The sequence below is a fragment of the Trachemys scripta genome, chromosome 7, assembly GCF_013100865.1.
Source record: "Trachemys scripta elegans isolate TJP31775 chromosome 7, CAS_Tse_1.0, whole genome shotgun sequence".
In the NCBI taxonomy this organism is placed as follows: Eukaryota; Metazoa; Chordata; order Testudines; family Emydidae; genus Trachemys; species Trachemys scripta.
Genome location: NC_048304.1, coordinates 36,431,923 through 36,455,888, shown reverse-complemented (window position 1 = coordinate 36,455,888; position 23,966 = coordinate 36,431,923). Strand labels below are relative to the sequence as shown.

Sequence of the window (23,966 nt, the reverse complement as noted above, 5' to 3'; positions counted from 1 at the left end):
GAATGATATTGCTGCCCAGAGAATTAAAATCCAGCTTGTTGGCATTCAGGCTCTGTAGGAAGTCAAGCATCAGATTCCTGCTCTCTGCTTCTTTTGAGGCCCTGTTAGTATTCTCTCTTTCTATTTTTGTTTCCTAGCTGATATATTTACTGTATTTCAAATAGACAAAATTTAATTTAAAAATAGCGAATGAAATGCCATTTATTGAGCCAGAAAATGTTTCATGTGTTGAAATTTCATGCAGGCAACAAAAATACACCAAGATCCTAAATCAAATAGATTTGATGACTTCTACCACTCGACCTATTTCAGGGGTTTTCTCCTTTGCTATTTGAAACAACTGCTAATACAGTCTACACAGCTGGGAACAATTTTTGAGCAGGCCAGCCTTCCCCTTCAAGTACCTCAGTGTTCACAGGCAGAAGGAAGTTAAGGAACTAATCAGGAACTGAAGAACATACCCAGGGCCTCAAGCAACAGCAACGACCACAAAAACAAATGCTGTTTTATTTTACATAACACCTCAGAACTTGATTTGTTTATTTTAAAAAATAAACACATTTTCATTTAGGTAACAAGCAAATATTCTAAAGGAGGATCAACGAGTCAGAAAGTATGTTAAACAACAAATGGATTCAGTTTCATGCTTCCTCAAAAGCTTATGTTAACTACCAAAGCCGGTTCAACTCTGACATAATCCAATGAGTGAACAGGGAATGGATTTACAATTAGTCTGGAGCTTTGGATGCCCCATTCTCTACTTTAAAAAAAATGTTAAGAAAGAAAGACTGAATAGATTTTTCACCTTCTTACAACTTAAATTGACTGTTTGTCTTCCCCTAGTGGCTGGATTTTCCCCAGTTATCAATAAATGTGATGATGTTACAGAGCTGGATAATTATGAAAAGCCAAATTCAAAATGAAGTTAACTGGAGAATGCCAGCACAACAAGACAAATTTAACTCTGCTTATTTTCCATTACATCTAGAAACACAGTACTCCTCTGACAATGCAGCCACCCCTTCCACTCTGACTGCCCCTTAACCCACCTCAAGTTTGGAGAGAATTTAGCAGTTTTACTTCAAAGAAAAACATAATTTCAACATGCATAAATGCGCACGAACAGACATAAGAATGTACTGCATTGGGTAGTAAATAAATTGGATATTAGACAACACAGTTACTGTACAGAGCTTGCTCCTGTGCTCAATGAAGTTGAGAGGAGTTGAGGATGAGGAACTGGCCATGAGTGAGGTACACACTCTGAAAGACGTCTTTATATTGTGACTCACTGGAATGTAATCAAGGCTGAGCAGCCTTTAATCACAGGCCTCTTCATAAAAGTGATTTTTTATCCTTTGCAACACACACTGAGTTTTCTAGAATTGCAGTATGTACCGTATTTAGGAAAACAGTCTGGAAGGGAGATGGGTTCTGTGTTAAGGGGAGATAAAAGATCAGAGCTTCTTACATTCTGGCCAAAGAATTTAATGAACCAATGTACACAAAACACTTGAAGTCTTGTACAACAGAATACACATACAGTGTTACTGTGTGCAGCCCCTCACTACCAGGGTGAGACACAAACCAGCAGACTCCCTAGTCTCTAACTTTTTTTTTTTTAAATCAGACCTCCAGCTTTTTCTAGCTCCTCTCCTCTAAACTGAGCCAGCAATCTATCAGATCTCTGATTGCCATTTTAATGGTCCCACCTCTATTAGGGGCGGACTAAGTGCAGACTCTCAGTGGGCTGGAGGTGGAGTTTTTCTAGCCCTGCCTCTCAACAATCACAGTAAAAGGTGGGGTAGGTCTAGGGCAGTATTTCTCAATGACTGGTCCATGGACTGGTGCCAGTCCCTGAGATCTTCCTGACAGTTTAGGAAAGCAGCAAGCTGGTCCTTGGTATCAAAAAGGTTGAGAAATACTGGTAGGGAACTACCACCACCACACTACTGGTGGGCCTTACTGTGATGTGTTGAAAACTGTGTTAAAATTGTGATCTATCACTTGAAATTCAGAGGGGTTCTCTGGTCCTGCTTTCAGGCAAAAGGGCTTTGTAGGGAAGTATGCAATCAAAATCAATCTACAGACAAATAGCCTAGAGTAAGGTGGGTGAGTTGTGCCTCTCTCTGTTAGGGAGCAGCCTGCTTTGTCTTTCTCTGGTTTGGGGGTCTTGCTATTCTGAATTCAGAGAAAGTGTTACATTGCAATCTTTCAGTAAGAGATTTTATGTATTTACCTCATTTTTCTTTGTATGAAATGAAACATATCCTTAAGATGCAGAGGTTTTGGGTGTCTACTACAGCTTGCTGCCAGCCAGGAACTCTCCCCTCATGAAGATACCCTGGAGAAATTCTAAGGCTTACTTTACTCTATATGCAAAACTATTGGCCACTCGCAAACAGTTCTTAATACTGGAGTGTTTCACACACAACCAGAACACTTAATAGCTTATTTTTGAGCCAAATTACTGAGATCCTGATTCTCCACTATGTTCAAGCAGTCCTGGTGTGTAGTGAACAGTGGTGGCTAGGGACTGCCAGCTACAGCTCCATGATCCCAGCCACTCAGCCCTGAGGGATGTTCTAGCAGCAAGGGGCCTATTCTAATGTTCACTAACAGAGCTTTCACTGGTGGGGAACTGGGCATATGGAGCTCAGCTCCATCTCACTCACTCCTGCCAAGCCTGTCCCTGCCCCCCACCCTTTCACCTTATGCTGGGGGTAGGAGCAACAGCAGGCAGAGGAGGATGCTATGCCACCTTGCCAGCTTCATGCCAGTGTAGATTCCCTCTACATAAGAGAAATTCTCCAGGGGGAATCTCTGGCCTTTTTAAGTTCACTTTGTGCTGCTTAGGCAACGCAAAGTCAATTTAGCAGGTTAGAGACTCTAGCCTGGTGGATACTAGTTGGTTCCAGACAAGGAAACCAACCTCCCCCAATAAAATACTCAGAACACATAGGCTTTATAGGCCATTAGCTGAGTACAGTCTAATCTTTCCGCCCCAGGGAATACTTTTCTAGGGCTGCAAGAAATAAAGACTGCAAGATGGGTACTCAGTATATTTAACCAAACTTGAGACAAACTGGACACCAATAATCAGAAGCCACTTTTGAAAATGGTCAGTCTAAACTAACCCTATATTACATGCACCAACATGGTAGGGAATAAACAGTATTATTTCTTTTTAGTTATGCGCTTGTCCTACTCAAATCTCTCTCACCATGGTCTGCTACTAAAAATATAAACAAAACTTGAGCCTGCAGTGAGTCTATAACAACTACAACCATTTCCCTGCATATTGAAGAAACATCCTCCTCTTCCAGTTTCTTAAAAAAAAATAAGCACCCCTGTTGTCCAGTGTTTTACAATCTCAATGTCTTCTTACCAAGGTGCATAGAAAATTGTTTGAGACAAAGTAGCTCAATGTAACAAGAGTATAAAATTAACAATACTTTGTATTTCTGTGCCACCTTTTCTTAGCAGATCCCTGAGCATTTACAGACATTAACTAAAACTCATGACACGCTTGTGAGATATCTGCATAGGGATCAGTGAAGCTGCCTCTGGAATGGAACACAACAGTTGTTTAATGGCAAACTACATAAGAGTGTAAGAAGGGAAAGTGAATGTAAATTCTATAGCCAACTGAAAGCGCAGAAGGAGTTTAGGTCAAGAGAAAAGTAATTACCTGAGCTGGAATATGACCAGGAAGCCAAAGCTTAACAGTCCCACTCATACAGAAAATGCTATTGGAGCTCTAACCCAGAGACGATCAGGAGTTCTGGTGTATGTCTCATTTGAATGATAGCACCTCCTGCCACAGCAATACAGAACCTCGAACACAACACCGGGGTACTGGTGCAACACTAACTCAAAGGAGGAAGAGCTACTAACTGAATCATCCGCATAGCTTCCTGCCGCTTTTCTCCTTGGAGTTCTCCCATGCAAGTACTGACCTGGCCTTACCCTGCTCAACTTGTGGGAACTGAAAGCATCACAGAAGCAGTCGTTATGGCTGCAGGCTAAGTATATGCTAACCCAAGTCAAGAACACGTTAGCACACACATGAGCCTGAGCTACAATGCTCAGAACCAAATGTGCATTTCAACTTCCCCAAGCTTCAGAGGTGTTCAGATGTGGTTTGGCCATTTATAAGATAGGGACCAGGTGCGAAATTCTGAATCCAAATTTGAACTTTCCCATAGTTGGGAGCTGCTCAGATCTGGAGGGAGCTCTTCACTACTCTAAAGAGTTCCATACAAGAGAAACAAAATATTAGGTTTGTGCCCTTTTGTGGGCAGGGTGTGGAGGGGTTTTGCGCCCTTTTTTTTTTTTTTTTTTTTTTTTTTTAAAGAGCATTAGAAACATAGGACATGTCTACCCTGTTTAGCTTGGAAGACTCGATGGACAGAAAGAGAACCAGAGTATTTGTCAGAATGGGTAAAATCCTTGGGCCTGATTTTTTAATTGTTCTGCACCACGTAGTCATTTATACCAATGCAAGGTGAGTGTAAAGTTATACACATCAGAACAGTAGCATTTCACACCCACTTTGCACAGTCCAAATGACTACACACTGTGCAGCACAACAGAGAATCAGGCCCTTTGTATTTCCAGCTGTTTGGAAGGCATTTGAGTTTAATAAGTATTAACAAAAACAAAACAAAAGTTTGTTAGGCTTTGTCTACACTACACAGCTTTTAGCGACACGGCCATGTCAACATGGTCATGTCGCTAAAAGTCTGGCAGTTTGTCGGCACTTCTGCCAACAAAATAATTCCACCCCCTACGAGTGGGGTTCGCGTGGTCGACAGGAGACTGCTCCTACTAACAATGAGCCATTTACACTGCCACTTGCCGCAGCAAAAAACTTTTGTCTTTCGGGGGTGGGGGGGAGGAGAAGGGCTTTTTAAAGCACCTGTGAACAACAAAAGTTTTGTCATTCAATTGGCAGTGTAGACAAAGCCTGAGATATACAACACCCCACTTTTCATGAATTGAGGGCTGTGAAAGCTCTCATTCTCCCCTTCTCCAGAAAAAAAAAACAAAAAAAACCAAAAAACCCACAAAATTCAATATACTTTATCTCAGTAAAGGTAAAAAACAGAAACAAAATAACCTTAAAAAATTAAACACACTTTCAAGCCTTCTTTGTCCATCATAAGGAATCAAAAAAGGTCAAAAGCTATTTTTGTCATTTGCAGGTCACCTTTAACATTAAAATGAATACATCGTAGGGCTTTGTGGTACAGCAGATCAAAGCACCAGTCTCTATTCTCTAGCAACTTGAATCATTATGTCAAAAAGTGAAATAAACCTGTAGTCTCCATCTAGATCCTAATTACAAATATCCACCTAACAAAACCATGATATAATCTGGCATGACATAAGACGTTATATGGGTACGTGATTAAAATATTTTCTGTTAATAAGTGTCACTAGAAGCTTGTGATCAGTAGTTATCTTTGCAAACCCAAGCCATATAAATTAAACACAATCTATATTTAAATAACTTTTGACATAAGGTGACAACATCCACAATGGTGAAAATTAACGTTCAAATTCTGGGCCAGATTCCCCTCACACCTATGCAATCTCATTAGATGATGGAAATTCATGGGTGAAACTGAGAACAGAATTTGGCCCTTGGCCCACAGTCCATTCCAGTATAAAAAGAAAACTCAAATACAGCGTGCTGTGCTATTAAAATTATGGAGCGGAAAAAAATTAAGGGATTTTGAAAATACCACCCCAACATCTGTCTTTATGTACAACAAATTTACAATGCTGGGTGAAGTTCTCTCATAAATGGGGATGAATTCTTGCAACACACAGACACAGCTGCCAAGCTTTGTACAGATCCATGTGTAATACTCTCAGCGAGAACAAGTAATTATATTTTCCTCCGGCTGTGCCCCTTTGTCTGCATGCAGTGGGCCAGGAATGAGTGAGTCGGGGGTAGGGGGAGAGGCTGGAGCCTATATTTTTGCACACCTCAGAAGCTGATGGGCGGGGATGTCGAGAGAAAAGGGCAGTTGAGGGAAACTTAGAGTTGTAGGAGGAATGGGACAGTGAAGCTGGAGGGAGCCTGAGCCCACAGTGTCCAAAAGGAGAAACTACAGGGGACTCTGTCCAGCCCTGCTGGATGCTTGGCAGTACAATCTTATGACCATCACTATTTCACGGTTTCCCAAAAACCAGCCCTGTGTTGAGGGCTGAATTACATTTTAATTACAGCCCCTGGGCTGCGGTACAAAGTTAGGGCCACACAGCAGATGTCAGATGGAGCTTTGCACAAAGATAGAATACAACACTAATGTAGAGAATCAGGCCAATTTTTTCATGACCTCTGATTTTTTTGTGCCTCTGTTTCCAGACACTCAGCCTGAGACACCTTGAGCCTGGAGTTTCAGAGGTGCTGAACACCCCCAGTTTTAACAGGTGTCAATGGGAACTGCAGGTGCTCAGCACTTTTGTAAAGCCCAAGATAGCACCAAGCTGGAGACCCCAAATCTGCAGCAATCGAAATCTGAGGCCACCTCTGAAAATGGTCTAACGGTTACTGTTCCAGCAGTCAGTCAGTGGGGGAGTGGCTATGTGATGCAGGTCCACTTTTGGAATCACAGCTATTTCTACATTTTATGGTTTGGTCATGTGCCGTTAGCCAGTTTGCAAGCACATCTGCAGTAACTGTGGGTAAGTTAGTGTACAACTGTGCAACCTTTGCCATAGGAAAATCTACTCTTTGAAGGGTCATCATTAAACTTCAGAGCTGACACCGCCAAGATGAATAGGGGCAGCTGGCTTTTTAAGTTGTTGTTTCAGGCTGTCTAAGATACTAGTACCTTACTTCACATTCAGAAGAGAGTCTCTTCTGTGCCTAGAATGGATAGAAATTGAACAAAAAAATTAAATCAATAAAAAAAGTTTTTATTCTGCAGAATGTGAATCTGTCATAAGGCTCAGAAATCCCTCAATTAGACCAGAGCTACCATGAGGCTCAGGCACGTGCAGTTCATACTGCAAAAAAACTGCCTTAATCATGGAAAGGCCTACCAGTGAGTATCCAGTAAACTCATTAGCCAGCTGTCAGAAAATGTTTCAGTATAGATTTGTAATAGGAAAAACAAATCAAGAGTTACAGTTAGGCTGGATAGCTGCACTTCTCAGATGAGAGAGGGTACCTGGGCTTTTGGATTTTCCCATCTGAGCAGTGCAGATTATTTAATAAAATTGCATGGCTCTTTGTGGCATCAATTAACTATATCAGGCAGGGCTGGGATGTGGAATTACTTCTCAAATCAGAATTCTGATACAGCTCCCCCCCCCCCCCCCCCAAAATCATCCTTGCACAGTGTCTAGAATCAATATTTCATCAGTTAGCATTATCCACTTTATTGAAACTGAAACTTTGGATCTCTCTGGTGAAAGTTAAAATGATTTAACATTTTTAAATATTAGTATAGAGATGATTTAAGAGATGAAGCCCAGTCCACATGTAAAATGCTAGAATTAATTAAGCCTATTTAACAAAGAGAATGAAAACTTCTAGTTACTATATAACAGGATCATAAACATCAGCAACTTCAGGGATTAGAAAGGGAGACCACAGCTACAAAACAGCCCTGGTATGAAAAGGAAGTAAAATGACAAATACATAAATTTAAACAATATTGAAATCCTCTAGGGGGAGTAGTTAGATGTAATAAATGTTGTGTTTATAAAAAGAGTATTACTCTATAAGCACAGACATAATTAAATAGGACTATAGTAAACAAAGTGCTCTGCAATTCCTCATATAACACATATCAGATAGAGCAATCAGGCTTTCCTGAAAGGAAGAGTATCAACACATGCACATGGAGAAGGAAGAATAAGACTGCAACGATGACCTAGGGGCAAAATGTAGCTCTGCAGGGACAGGCATTCTGCCATTAATGAAACACATTATGCATTATATTTTGTAATCTGCTGCCCAGTTGGAATGTCGTTTAGTCAAATATTATTAAGTGTGCACAACTGTGGCAAAGTGCCACATTTCCATTGATGAAGTGTATCATTTTTTTCAAAGCAACACACGAGTTTCCAAATTTCCATGTAAAGAAGCTTTCCTATACAACCAATTACTTTCTCAAGTAGTATAATAGGAGTCAGACTCATTATATTTCTGTTTAGAAGATACAGTAAATTTTATTTTAATTTTTTCCCTCATGAGTCCATTTTCGCTCTTCTATTGAAAATATATCTCCCTCTGTATCCATATAAAGCCATGTTGTATCTAGTCATTTTTAGAATTGTTTATACTACTTTTTTTAAAAAGTTTACCAGTTTAAGATGTTAGATACATTTGCCTAATTGAGCTTTAAAAATTCAACAATCACTTTAAAGTATTATCATATTGCTTGTTGGATTACATTTTTTAAATGGACAAGAGATTATTTTGAATAGGGCCTTTTACATATGAGAAAGCAATTGTTTTTCCTTGGCTATTTTAACCGTGCATACCAATGCACATTTTAAAGATAGTCAATTGTGCAAACTGGTATGTAGGCAAATATAGCCAATGGTTAACATCACAGGTTTCAGCATTCTTCTCATTTAGGTAATTAAATATTTAAATAAATTAAATATGAAGCAATGTGGAAACTTCTATGTGCATATCAAAATAACCAATACTGTCACTATTCTGTTTTTCCTAAATTAGTTGCTTATCACACATGTAATATTAAGGCCTTCGAATAAAAACGGATTATTATTTTGCTTGGAGCAAAGATTATAGATCGCAATTTATCCTAGGAAACATCATTAACTTCTGCACATTTACACTAAATACATTGACAACAACATTAACTCTGGTTTCCCTGGAGGATTTCTGACAACTACAAAGAACAGTACATAAAACAGCTTTGAAGTAGAGCTTGTGGTTAACTTGATATTAGTCACATGCTTTCTTGGAATACATCATAGACTGAATAAAAAAAGGTGTGTGTGTGTGTGTGTAAAATACTGCACATACCTGGGGCAAATCACATCCTACTATCAGCACTCTTTATAAGAGGAAGGATAAAAACAGCAGTGTCATATGTCACTAATTAGCTGCAATAAGTTTAAAAGTTAACTTTTGATCCCATATTCAAATGGCTATGCTATTAATTTGGGCCTATGTCTATAAAAGGAAGATGGCATTGCAATTGCATTTCCCCCCAAAACCTAAGTATGTGTGCTATGAAATCCAACTATAAGAGCTCCAGAAAAACACAAGAGTCCTCTACTGCAAAGCTACAGTTGGCTGCAATTAGCCAGATTACATTACACAGTACCATGTCTTTAGCTGTATGCAAAGAAAATCCTTAAATGCACATATGGTTCAGAGAAGAGGTACACCATTATACACGGTGGGCTTTAGATAGTACTTTCGAAAATGTGGGGCTTTTTTGGTAAGCGTATAATGTGTGTGGTGTAAGGAAACGATTTTACCACACCAGCAGCGTGTGCCACACTGATGGAAATTCCAGGCGAAAGTGGGTGGTGGTGGTTGTTTTTCACAATTAAAGCTTCACGAAAAAAGGAGTCAGCGAAAGCTAGAAGTTCCGAAGACAAAACCCTTTGTGCCACAGGATCCGTGCTGTATTTGCAGCCACACATTTCGGTGAGCTAAGCAGACACACACACACAACCTGTATTTGCAGCTAGACAAGAGAGATGCTCTCCGCTCCTTAGCGCGCTGCCTGGCACTGACACACGGGGAAAGCGAGAAGCAATCTGCAAGCAGAGAGCCTGCTTTACAAGCCACACCGCTTCCCAACGTCTCAAACACACCCGGCAATGGCTTACCAGCTGTCAAGTTCCAGCTCCAGCAGGGACTGAGTCCTCTCCGAGTTACAGTGCAAGCACCACATGGCTGGAGAGAAGTAGCGAGGGGGGGTGTCCAGGCGGCTAGCATAGCCTTCCGCGGGCTCGCCTCAGTTCCCCTTTCCAGGCCAGCACAGTGACACGTGGGCACCCCGCCCCCAGTAACAGGGGCACCCCCGCCCCCTAGTCCCCTCTCTGGGTGAGGCTGCTAGCAGAGGGTCCGAAAAGGCACGAGCCGGTCCTTCCCGGCTCCAGTCCTAGCAGCGCGAGGCAGGGACTACAAATGCCTGCACGGGGAGGGGTGCATTGATCTGATTAAGCGGAGATTGGCTGCCAGAGAGAAGGGGAAGGAGGCGGCCCCCGCCCCAGGAAAAGAGCAGGGACTGGAGTCAAGCGAGCTCTGGGCATTGCAGGAATGTGACGGGGGGAGGAGGAGGAAGAGGCAGGAGTAGCCTCCTCCCCATCCCCTTCCTCATGTGTTGGGGACGGGAGAGCAGAGGCTCTATTAATCGTTGCATTCAGGCTGGGAGAGGCAGGCTTCATTGCTATTCAGCAGCTGGGTGACTCTGGGTGGCCACTCCTTCCCCTGGCTCGCGCTCTGCTCTGGTGACAACAAACGTTGTTGTTGGCTTGCAACCCACTTGGCGCGGCTTTAAAGGCAGCGTCTCCCAGACCCCCTCAAACCCACACATCCCCGCTGCCTGGGAGCCGGCAGGTGTCTGTTAGCATCTCTCTCCTTCTGCCGGAGTGGAGCGCCTCTCATAATTGTTTCCAAACTTAATTAAAACTAGAGCATTAAGATAAGCTCAGATCGCCATTAATTACAAATCAGATACTCCACATACATTCCGTTGGGTCAGGTTCAGATTGGCTTTTAGTAGTGATTAGTTCCCAGAAGAGATGCACGCAGGGGAACTACTGCAAAACAGGGGATTCTAGCAAAATGCCAAATTTCTGCTGGGCCTTATTCTCATTTCACAATGTTTTTACATCAGTGTTACTCCGTTGTTTACAGTGGAATAAGTGAGGTCACAATTAAGCCCCATAACAGTGGGAGTTTAGGTAGTGTGCACAAGGAATGCAAGATCAGGCCCTTATAGATTAAAAAACTCACTCATTTAGAGTAAGAATTCCCGGTTTGGGGTTAATTTTAAAGCAGATTTTAAAATATTAACCTTAAAGGATTTGCAAGCTGAGTTTTGATGAGATATTTATAATTTCACTCATAATTTGTTGATATCTGCCTCATTCACCCAGTGACAGCTTGACAGCCTTGATAAGCTTTAGTTTTCCTTGCCCACCTTTTTAACTACTTAAAAATCTCTCTATCAATTATCTTTTAAAGTATTTTGAATCTTTCTTTTAAAGCAGTGAATGCAAACACAGGCAGTTTATCAGAGAATAGATTCCCTGTGACAAAGAGGAAGGGCGTGTTTGCATTTCTTTTTTGGAGCTTTTAACCAACTACATTTAAGCTTCCATGAAATGGTCCATGTGCACAGTAACCAGAAATAGCAAGGCTAAAAATATTTTTAAATACACCAGAATAAGAAGGGGGGGGGGGAGATACAGCTGCTTTCTTACAACGTAACTCAAAGCAGTGAGCTACATTGCAAAATACTGGGGACACAAAAATTCCACTTATTTTCCACATATTAATTCAAAGCATGTGATCATGGAATTATGAGCCATTTTGTCAGTACTCTGGATCCTGTCATACAAAACAACAAAGTCCAATTTCCCTTTTAATACTCTGGATATTAGTGCAATATATATTCATGGGAACATTAATTCAAATGTTGATTATGTTCTATACAGCATGTGTATTCCACTAATATGTGATGACTTCTTGTTTGCAAAAACACCTAAACTATTCTTTACTATTGTATAGTGTAATGAAGGGAAGGAAGAAAATGCACTTCTAGACCAATGAAGAAACCAGCACACAGTAACTATATAAAAAAGGAATGGGCATATTAAGGTCTGCTGATGCATGAATGAATAATGAAAATAGTGTTTTAGAGCCCTATTCTCCTTTCTGCTCTACTGAATGCTGATCTGGAAGGAGTGCAGACTCTGTAGCATCATATCTCCAGGCAACCCTTCCTCCAAACCCATGGATTCTTTTGTGGTATAGCTAATGCTGATGATAGAGGTGAGAAACCTTATTCCCGTTTTACAGATGGATAAACTGAGACATGGAGAAGTTAACGGATTAGTCCAAGGTGACGCAGGGAGTCATTGGTGATTTGGGACTAGCATCCAGGATTCCTGACTCCCAGTCCCCTGCACTTGTCAACATTCCACCCCTCGCTCCACAACAAAGCCATTTTTCTATGAACGAGGTCGTTACCTTCTATCTTGAAAATATTATGCCACTTTTTTCTTTAAGAACTTTAAAAACACGCCTGTACGCTGAGAATTTTGACATGGTTGACTCTATACCTAATGTATACAAAGCCCCTTAAACTAGTCAGGGCCGGCTCTAGCTTTTTTGCCGCCCCAGGCAAAAAAGCCTTCCCCCCCAGCCCAGCGCGGCAGGGGAGGGCGCTGAGCCCGGCCCTCCCCGACGGGCCGGAACGCCAGGGGGAGGGCAGCGAGCCCGGCCAGGGCTCCGCTCTCCCCGGCGGCCAGAGCTCCGGGGGAGGGCGGCGAGACCACTGCGGCTCCGCTCTCCCCAGCGGCCGGAGCTGGAGCGCCGCGCCGCCCCCCTCCACGTGCCGCCCCAAGCACAAGCTTGGTGGGCTGGTGCCTGGAGCCAGCCCTAACTATAGTTTAGCTACGAGGCTGAATGTTTTCATGACAGACCATAGTGAATGATGCTAATGGCTGCTATTCAAATATGGATCATGTAAGTTCTCAGTGCTATCAGAGCTCTTATGAGCTAGCCTCATAAGTTTAAGATCAGTCCTGATTGCACCATCATCAGAAGCTGAACAAAATGAAGCATTAGAGAACATATTACAATCTTTCTAGAACATACTCTATGTAAACCAAAGTTTATCCAGACCAGTTTTTTCACCTAATGCAGCAGATGCATTTGAAGTATGAGATTCTTAACAGGTATCTGTAAACAAATTTACACTGCAATAATTAAAACTAATATTTAAAAATAGCAAATCTGAATTCAGGCCATTATGCTATGACTCATAAATAGAAGCAATCACATCTCCCAAAGTTTTGCAGAACTCTCCCTTTTTAGAGGGGTAGCCGTGTTAGTCTGTATCACCAAAAACAAGGAGGAGTCCTTGTGGCACCTTAGAGACTAACAAATGTATTTGGGCATAAGCTTTCATGGGCTAGAGCCCATTTCATCAGATGCATGAAGTGAAAAATACAGGAACAGGTATAAATACATGAAAGGATGGGGGTTGCTTTACCAAGTGTGAGGTCAGTCTAATGAGATAAATCAATTAACAGCAAGATACCAAAGGAGGAAAAATAACTTTTGAAGTGGTAAGAGAGTGGCCCATTATAGACAGTTGACAAGAACGTGAGAGTAATAATAGGGAGAAATTAGTATTGGGGAAATTAAGTTTAGGTTTTGTAATGACCCAACCACTTCCATTCTTTATTCAGGCCTAATAAGCCCACGAAAGCTTATGCCCAAATAAATTTGTTAGTCTCTAAGGTTCCACAAGGACTCCTCATTGTTCTCCCTCTTCAATATTTTTATTTATTTTAAGAGCCCATCTTATCGTGTGTGTGTGTGCGCGCGCGCGCACGCAGCTACAAAAATTCGGACATTAAAACTTAATTACATAATTTCTTCTCCAACCAGTATATTTTTTACCCTTCACTATAATAATGATCATGCAATATAACAATTCTGTATCATACTCCAGCTATGTTTTTCAAGCCTGGCTCCCCAGATTCCCAGGAAAGAGATGAACCTTATAGTGTATTTGGAACATCAACAGTCTGAGCTCTGAAGGTCCAAAGGGGGAAGTCAGTTTCAGAGTCTATGACCCCTATTAGAGATCACCCTACCAGCTGCCCTCTCCTATTTAAACTGGAGCATGAGCTTTTTGCTGATCACAACTGTAGCAGTATAGCATGGGGAGAGAGGCAGTCACTCAGGTAGGCAAGTCTCAAATCATTTGTGGCTTTATAGGTTTAGAAAAAAAAATCACAGCACCTTAAACTCCACTCTGAAACTATCAGGCAAATGGTGTAGCCTGCAAGTACAATGAAGTTATAGTGCATTGAAATAACTGTAATGTGCATATAGTTAGGGTGACCAGATAGCAAGTGTAAAAAATCGGGACAGGGGGTGGGGAGTAATAGGTGCCTATATGAGAAAAAGCCCCCAAAATCAGGACTGTCCCTAAAAGGTTGGGACATCTGGTCACCCTACATACAGTTAAGGTTCTGTACAAGAAAATAATGCTAATTATAAATGTTTTGAGCTACCAGGAAAAGTGTTTCAAGAGAGTGTAAAATTGTTTTCCTCACCAAATCACTTTCATTTTGTCTAAATAAGCATTATGTCTGCATAAGATGACAAACTGTTAACCACGTCCTCTCTTTGTACACATTAAGTTGCCAGAGAACTGGAAGCTAATTTTACAAATGTAGGAAACATCTTACATTTTATCTTTTATTACAAAAGGTCTTATTCACAAATCATTTGCACAACCTATATGCAGCAACAGAGCAATCTGAATGATGCCTTTTGAGAATGAATGCATGAAAATAAATCAAAAGAAAACACTGGCCAATCATTGTGGCTTTAGAAATCTTAGTTAGGGCGTTGTTAACCAATAAACTGAAATAATTGCTCAAATAAAGCAGGTGTAAAAAAAAATAATCCAGGGCACAACTGTTCCTTTAATTTATATGCATATCTTGTTTTCTCCCATAACATTTTTACAGTAGATAAGGCATGACCGGTTTGAGCAGGTACAGCATTCCTTATACTTATAAGGGGGAATACCAGTAGAGCCGATAATATCTCTCCTCCTGGTAAAAGATCAAAGGAAACTTTAACTACACTCATTTTAGATATTGGCAGCTGGTACATATTTTTGCATTGTATTTTGGTGGGGGAAAAATTAATGACCAAGAAAGGGTTAGGTAACATGAGCAGAATTGGTTGAAAAGTATTTGACAGAACTGTTTTCCATTGGAAAATACAGTTTCACCAAAATCAAAACTTTTTGCAGGAACATGTTGATTTCAATGAAATTTTTGATGGGAAAAAGAAAAAATGAATCATTTTAACTTTCTCATTTCATTTAGACAGTGATGGTTTCGTTCTGATAAGGTAGAAGGTTTAGTTTTTACTTTATAAGAAGTCAAAATTGAACTGAATTATAATAAATTTAATAGGATGTAATATTTAATATTTTACTATATTATAATGTAGAAATTTTGACTTTTGATCTGATTTTTCTGATCTGATTAGGAATTAAAACAAATTATTAGGTATTAGAATTTCCCATGGGCTGGAAATTCCATTTTCCAAATAGCTGTAAGTCAGAATTTTGATCCCATCAATTTGCAAAATCCACCACGTCTGGTTCATTTTCTGAATATGGTACCGCATTACACATCAGCTTTGTTTTACAGGGGTAACTGTTTAGCACGTGCACCATACAGTGAGGCCCTGATTCATGTAAGCACTTAAGTATAAGCTTAACCAGACTTCAGTGAGATTTAAGCCCGTATGTTAAGTGCTTACTGAAGAAGGGCGCTTTCCTGATTCGAGGCCTTAAGCCTCAAACTGGATCTTCCTTCTACAGATATGAACATGCCTGGTCAGAAACCCATTTACTTATAGAAAGAACCAGAAAGAATATAGTGGTGCCTTTCTGTTCCAAAAACTATCTGAATCAACCCCTCAGCTCCTTCCTTTCCCCAATCTAAAGAACCACAAAATGTCAATTCTGCTGTATTGATCATTCTGCTATAAGTACCTGTAAATTCACTTTGGGTTTTAAAATTTTAATTCCTACCCCTGAAATACAAAGTAGGGATTAAACATCAAAATCCTCCATGTATTCAAGATAGAATTCCTCTCATAAATTTCCATAAGGAGAAATTAAACATTAAAAACCAAATTCTGCCTGTGCCATACAGAGGGCTGTGTGTGTGTGTATATGAGCGCCAGGAGAACCTAATGCTGTTTTTTTTTTTTTTTTGGCCATACCGCACCCACTTTTGGCCAAACCAGGTCCCAAATTACTGGTAGCAGTCAGGCAACCCCTAAGGTTGTGATTTTCCACAGAGGTGGAAACTTGACTGATTTAGGGCACAGTGCTTTTTAGGAGCATAGTTATATACACACTGTTAACACAACTATATTTATTCCTTTTCATATGCATAAACTGTGCAGATCTCTAGCCAGAAACTGTCCCTAAAAAGTAAATAAATTACACAGCTGATAGAAGTTAAACTTAAGGAAAATGAACCTAAAAATTAAGGTTCTGATGCATTATAAGTTTTAAATAGAGCATATGTTTACTAAATGGCCTTACATAAAGAGGAAAATACAAATAGAAAAAAGTGGGGGAATACCCCTTAAGTAACATCACAATATATTCCAAACTCTCTGCTACACTTTACTCATTGGTGGTACTTGTGCTCCATGGTTCACTTAGAAATGTCTGTGGGTTCATTTCAAGCATAGTCCATAACAAGAGGGTAGGCTTTGCGTGGATAGGCATTTTACTACACCAGATTCTGCTGGCAGGTTCATGAGCATTGCTGACTTCCTCTGAATTAAAAAAAAAAAAATCACTTTCCCCTTTACTTACCTTCCAAGTTCAAGCCTCTATGTTTTCCCTGTAAAAGCTAATAGCCTTACAGCTGCCTTAAACAACACTGTTCTATCTATTGTAATTTCATCAGCTCTTACGGTAGCACAAAGACATCAGGATGCAGCTATCCTCAAGCATCAAAGAAAGTAGCAGCAAGAAAATCACTTGCATGACCATGCCTTAAGAGCAGAATCAAGCCTTTAACCCCTCTGCTTCAGTTTCCCACTGTCACCAGATCAGTCCAGTACTAAAGGGAGTAAACAAACTTGATGCAAACACACTGATTGGTCTAATGCAACATTTACTAACAATGTTCAGTGCTCTATCACTCTACATTTTTCACGTAAGTGTGACCAATTAACATATAAACAATGCTCCATTTTTGTTAGTTAGCATGTCTGATACTAACTTGACAGAGAATGTTATTGTCAGCCAGGAAGGCAGAATAGACTAATCTTAAAATGGACCCTATTTTGTTTCTGCTGTAGAAGTATAATTAAACCCTCATGTAAAGCACAACACTGAAATTTTGGTTTATCCAACAATTTGCATAAATCACTGTAATTTAATGTGTTAATAGCTAAGATATCAGGATTTATAAACCCCCAGAGTGCAACAAATGCAATTTGTAATTAGAAGCGCACAGCAATTTATACATGTCATCTAAATCTACACTAATTATTACCCTTGTTAAGAGTAATTCCAAACTTAATCACATTCAATACAGTGTTATTCACCGAGATCTAAAAGTTTGAAATGGGTATTTATTTTGGTTTTGCTTGGATAGACCAAGGGGGTTACCCAAAAGACAATATAACCATACCAGGGGAGTTCTTTCCATAAGAGTTAAAATACTACCTGGTTACACCCTAGGAAAAAAATGCATAAGACAGTTAAAAGGCCCATTATTCCTTCCACAGAGCAGCTATTGAGAATATCTTAGTTCATTTCCAATACATTTTGTGTCATAAATAAGATTTGCTAGTCTATAAGGAAAAAACAAGTAAGGCATAGTCATTGTACCCACTTGCATATGGGTCAGATATTCTCAAAGAGGGGAAGAGAATAAGGAGGAAGAATTCCCTGCCTTCTATCCCTCTCTCCACTATTTTTAGTGCTAAGGGAAATGAAATATTCCTTATTTAACTCTGGGCTTTTAGCAACATGAATGTATTACATATGGAATATTGTCTCCTAGAGACTATCTTTTGGTTGGCTTGGTTCTTCAACTGCAAGAGAATGATGTATAGTGGTGAGTTTTCACATAGGCTGGCGTCCCATGTGGATTCTCCAATATAGCAGGCCACTCTTTAAGCATTGATACATACATTGCTTACTGTACTTTTTGTCTCCTCAAAAGGAATTTCTAATCAGATGTCTTGAATAAGTTCCTTCATTTCCTTTAGCTTTCTGCCTTGCCTATTTTTAAAAATCTGGACATAAATAAAATAAAATAAAATAAAATAAAAATCAGAGTTAAACAGCAGGTAGCTCCAACTTTGCTTCTGTTTTTAAATAATCTTGTGATGCTTTTTAACAAGTACAACTGGGAAATGCCTACTGGCAGCACGTGTACTGCCGTGAAATAGACATAACGGTGAATCCCCATAAAACAATTACAACAAAACTATGTTCTTCTAGGAATTGATCCAAAGCCTATTCAAGTCAATGGGAATCTTTCCGCTGACTTCAGTGGGTGGTAGATCAGGGTCTTAAAGTACTTTTCATTCATATATCTCAAAGCACTTTACAAAAGAAGAGATGTAGCATTAACTCCATTTGAAAGGTGGGGAAACTGAAGCCCAAGATCACGCTGCAGGTTAGTGGCAGAACCAAGAATAGAATCCAGAACTTCTGATCCCCCAGTGCATAAGCACCCCTTTGGCCAGATAGAGCATTGCGCAGAGTCTGTTTGGTTCGGCAGGGTGGTCAGTCCGCCTTTCTTGTCTGAATCTCTATAGTCCTACTCTGGAGGCAAGGACGTTAATTTCTGTCCCACTGGGTTGTATGGATTCCCCCTTATGTTTGGCGGGGGTCAGGAGGGCCTGGTCCTCAATTGGCTTGGAAACTCTTTTGGTTCTTAAGTCTTTGTAGATGGGGGGTAGGTAGGGGAACCCAGGTCCACCCACTTCACTAGGCTCCAGCTCAAGGCCCTTAACCCAGGCAGGATCACTTCTCAGCAATACTCCTGCTGTACCGTGACTTCCTTCCTACCACCCTTGGCTTCTGCAGATTAAGGCTCTGGTCATCCCTTCTCTGGGGTGCTGTCACTCTTGGGCAGCTTCTCACCAGCTAGCTGGCAGGACCTTTTTTCTCTAGCCTGCTTGCTCTTCTGGTAGCCACCTTGCTCGTCTGCTTCTCAGCTCTGTTATTCTCCCAGCTGCTGTGAGGCTGCCAATCAACGTTGGCTGGTATTAACTCCTTGACTCCCGGCCAGTGTGGGGCCTATACACCCCATGACACTACTGAACTACAGTGCCTCCTATAACACAGGATATTTAACTTTTGGGGAGAGAAAAGAGGTGATGATCAGCCTCTGGCCTCAACAACGAGCCCTGCTGACCTTTTGAGAGCAGCAATAATGGGGTCTGGAAGAAAAGCCTCTCTATATCTGGAAGAAATTTGCGGAAAAGGGGTCCTAATTTTGGAGAAAGGAGTGGTCTTAACCAAAGGAAAAGTAAACATGTTTCTAGATGCACAGATGTGATTCAGACAACTCTACTGCTTGGGCTTGGATTTTATTTCCCTCCATCTGCAAGCCTGTAAGTATGTATGTAAGTAGCCATATGAAGTGGGCAAGGTGGTACTGAAAGAAGATTGGCAACACCACTGTGAGATAGATAAAACAGCTTTACAGATAGGAAAAGCAAGGCACAGAGTGCATACGGGACCTGCTTAAGGTCAAACAGTGAGACAGTATCAAGGCCAGAAATAAAGCCCACAAGTCCTGATTCAAAGTTCCCTACAGTGTAACACTCTATCACATTTTGTTCCTCCAAAATAAATGACCAGTCCTAGAAGCCCTCACTTATGCTAGCTGTTCTAATTTATGGTATTCATCCTATTGATGGATGCGCTCCCAGGATTGAGGATTTGTTGTGTCAATAGGGGTTTTCAGCAACAGGCTCTGAAGCACTAACTTGAAGCACAGCTTCCACTCAGTGTATTATGTTCCTGTAATGCTCCTCTAAGTTCTAGATAATTAACACTTTTCTCGCTGTTTCTGATTTTAGGTTTGTCTCCTCTCCATGACTCACCTTTTCAAGTGCAGCTCATAAGGGGAATTTGAGCTCAGACACACTTTTGAAGTTCCATCCTAATCAGAGTTAATTGTTTACCATTAGAAAATAAACCTCTCTCTCACTGAAATACCAACTATACAGCATAAGGCAGGATATTTAACTTTTCCTAGGATACAGTTATGACAGACTGCGGAATGGGTCTGTCAATTTATGAATTCCATTTTGGTTTTGTGAATGTCAAGTTATATTTCAACAGAACTTTCAGCATTCATTATTGTAGCTGAAAGTTGACACCTAGTGGAGAAACTATGTCTGGGAAGCTGTGACAGAGCAATCAATTTTGAATGGTTCTACCCCAGTGAAATAATGGGTTTGCTACTAACCAGGCCACTGATTTTGACTCTCTGCCCAGAAGCCCACGGGGGAAAAAAACAAAAGGGAGAGGGTCTGACGACTGGAAATTATCCAACAGAAGCACATGTGCAGAAAAGGTATCAGAGATTGCTTTAAAAAAGGTATGCTCTCTAAGCCAAATATGACTGGGACACCTAGGTGCTATGGTAATATAAACAATAAAAATAAAGTCATTTCATCACCAGAAATGGAAGACCCAGGTGGAAAGAATGGAAGGAGGAGGGACTTTGATTAAATCATAGGGGTGCTGAGGACATAGAGGGGGATCGCCTTCAGGAATTTGTTGTTTTCCATAGATTTGTAACTCTCTTTTGTTTTTAAAGAGTAAAGTGTATGTGTGTATAAGAAATTCCTTTGCTAAGCTTGTGTTTCCTTTCTTCAATACCATGTTGTTCCTGAAGGGTGTAACTAAGAAACCACAGCTCCCACAGCCAGGTGGATTCCAGGGAGAAAGTATCTCAGCAACTGGAGGGACTCAGGAGAGCTGAGTCTCTGGTTCTGAGGTCTAGGCAAGTGGACTATAGGATTCTAGTGCTCAAGAAGGCACTGGGGAGTGTGAGAGACCAGAGTTAGGAACAGGGACCAGTCACTACCCAGCAGGGGGCTTAGAGGCACATGGGACTCAGTGGTTGGATCCTGTCACAACAAACTGGTGTCCGTTCAAAGAGCGGGACTGGATCAGGTCATGACAATAATATCACCAAGTGAGATATTTATCTCAACGTCAAACATTTAATAGCAACCACTATTGATGTGGCAACCAATATGTGTACTGATGGCATAACAGAAAGGCACGGCAACATATATCAAACATATTTTTGCCATTAAGGTAATGTCTCCAGCAAACAGCAAGACTGTAATGGGTACTAAAAACTGTCTATAATTATTATTATTCATGACTTTTTCTGGAATTACTAAGTATAACTGCTGAACAGCTACAATGCATCCACTGAAAGAGGATGATCTGGAATTATGTGCACTGTAGTCTGTTAAATAGTAAGCAGTACTTTCACTAAGTAAAATATCTCTACATTAGAACAAAAGAGGAGTGGGATGTTGAACTGATTCATATGATCGGACTGGCTAACGTACAGGGTATTAATTCTCTTGAAATGCATTATATATACACACCAATTGAAACTGAATCACCTATAAAAAAAATCAATACACCTATAGTTTTTTTCATTTTCATCTGATGGCAGTAATAATGATCTCTCCACAAGACATTTCCTTGGGATTTATGACAAACTTAGGTTAAAGCTCCTTGAATGTGCTTCATGCCATCAACTGCTCTTAAGTGCCTCTCAATCCCCCAGAAAAGTCCTGTGCCCCAGTTGTCACCTGTTTTATACTTCTTTTTAACTTTCTAAATTTAGTATGGTCCACACTTTTGACAATAAAATGTGTGCGTACATGCACATTGTGTGTTTTGCATGAACAATCCATGCTTGTGAGAAAGCACATGAATGCTTTTAGCAACGTGACTCTACAATCATCTAATTTTTCAGAATTTGGAATGGGATTTTTTGTGCGTTACATAAAAGATTATTCTTGATCACAAAAAAGATATTCAAATCGGACTCCGACAGCTTGTAAAATTCATTACTGATTGATTTATGAAAAAATGCACTGAATGTGGATATTTACATCCAATAAGAAGCTATTCCTTTATGCTAGCATTTTATGATCTGGCTCAGTAAATATAAATACACGTTATAATGAAGTGCCACATGCATATATTCACCATCTGTAAGTAAATATGGCATACTCCACTATAGTATATACTCCAGTATACATTCTGAATACAGAAATTCTTGTGATTAAAACCTATATTGCACTGGAATTCTTTTTTGCTGCAGCTACTGTTTATTCAACCATGTTACTACAATGCTAAGCACCACTGAAAGCCTATACATAAATAAAACCTCCACCCAAAGATAGAATATTAATTTAAACACATCATAAATCACTTTTTAGTCCTATTAAAACTAAGTCAATCATATATGGAGGGAATTATGATAAAGGAGTTATATTTAGTAACAGCTTATTAGACTAAACCATTTGAATAGATTCAGCATTACCATACCGATATACTTAACCAATATAATAAAAGTGATTAATGCAGGAAGAAAACTTATCTACATTCATGTTATGCTTGCCAACTACATCAATATTAAGAGTTACTGTGTTAGTCAGTTAGATAAAAGACTGACTAACTCAAGTGCATACATTTGTAGAGAAAGACTGCTTGGCTTTTGGCAACCACGCATTCTTACCACAATAAGGTCCTGATCCCTCAAGCTTCTCCGTGTGGGTTCAAGGATCTACCCATGCAGAACAATTGCTGGTTTGTGACTTAAACTCCTACGCGTAATGCAATCAATAGTGCCCAGGAAAAAAATCATGTTTGCCAACGGTGATTACACAGCAGAATCAGAGTTGTTCCCTATACTCAGTCTGAGAAACAGCTATAATATCTTCAGTACCACTTTTGTGATAACTAAGCATGAATTTATACTAATTGACTAAATCCTTTCGTTGGATACACTGAGACTCATACAACTCTTACGGGGACCTGCCACAGGAAGGGAGAACAACCCATTCTCTTCTAGTGTGGATTACACTAGCAAATACTGGTTTTTGCCATGGTGACCACTGTATCCAGTTGAAGTTTTCAAAGATATTTTGTTTTCAAACAGAAGTAAAATGATAGCAGAAATACAAGATAAACCAAACCCCTCCGGACAGAAACTTCCCATACTACCAGCGAGTAAGTTTAAATAGAAAGAAAAAGGAATATTTTTTGCTTGGATATCTCCAGCAACTGAAACACAGTGGATTTACCCCCCAAGCAGTGCAGCATGCGTAAATAGCTCTCATTGTTTTCTCTAAGTAATTTGGTGCATTGGGAGTGCGAAGAGAACAAGACTGTAGGACGCTCAGCATTTTACGAGAGGAGATAATGTGCGAAAGAGTAGGAAAACATCCAATCATTTTTTTAGAGATTATTAAACGCATGAAAGAGTAAGGAAGTACAAAATGAATTTATTCTGATTTTATATACAATACATTGGGAATTTGAACATTGGGATACCCACAACTAGAGGATAAATAATTAATTAGAGTACAAGGAGAATCTAATACCTGTTCCGTTATGTGGACCCACGGGTATCCCCATACTGCTCTCATCTATCTGTCATTCTGGGAATGATGGCACAGAAGAGGGTGATGCATACAGTAGAACCTCAGAGTTATAAACACCAGAGGTACAAACTAACTGGTCAACTACACACCTCCTTTGGAACAGGAAAAACGCAATCAGGCAGTGACAGAGACAAAAGAAAAAAGAAAAGCAAACAAACTACAGTACTGTATTAAATGTAAACTACTAAAAAAATAAAGGAAAAGTTAAAAAAAAGATTTTACAAGGGAAGGAAACTGTTTCTGTGCTATGTTCATTTAAATTAAGATGACTAAAAGCAGAATCTTTCTTCTGCATAGCAAAGTTTCAAAGTGGTATTAAGTCAATATTCAGTTTTAAACTTTTGAAAGAACAACCATAACATTTTGTTCAGGGTTATGAACATTTCAGAGTTATGAACAACCTCCTTTCCTGAGGTGTTCGTAACTCTGAGGCTCTACTGTAGTTGTAAAGAAAACTGTGAATGGGTGAAAATCCAAAATTCCAATCTAT

The 23,966-nt window shown here is 40.1% G+C and overlaps 1 protein-coding gene across 11 annotated transcripts in view; it reads right to left on the bottom strand.

The window, feature by feature from the left end:
• Positions 1-23,966, bottom strand: part of IQSEC1 (IQ motif and Sec7 domain ArfGEF 1) — a 676,292-nt gene that overhangs the window by 96,254 nt on the left and 556,072 nt on the right. Inside the window, exon 1 of one of the 11 annotated variants that reach the window (XM_034777992.1) lies at positions 9,838-10,014. The exons of 9 other annotated variants lie outside the window; for them this stretch is intronic. In XM_034777992.1, the coding sequence (XP_034633883.1) occupies positions 9,838-9,902 (65 nt within the window). In that variant the 5' untranslated portion in view covers positions 9,903-10,014. Of the gene's footprint in view, positions 1-9,837; positions 10,015-23,966 lie in introns of those variants that run through there. One more of the 11 variants, XM_034777994.1, reaches the window with a different exon arrangement.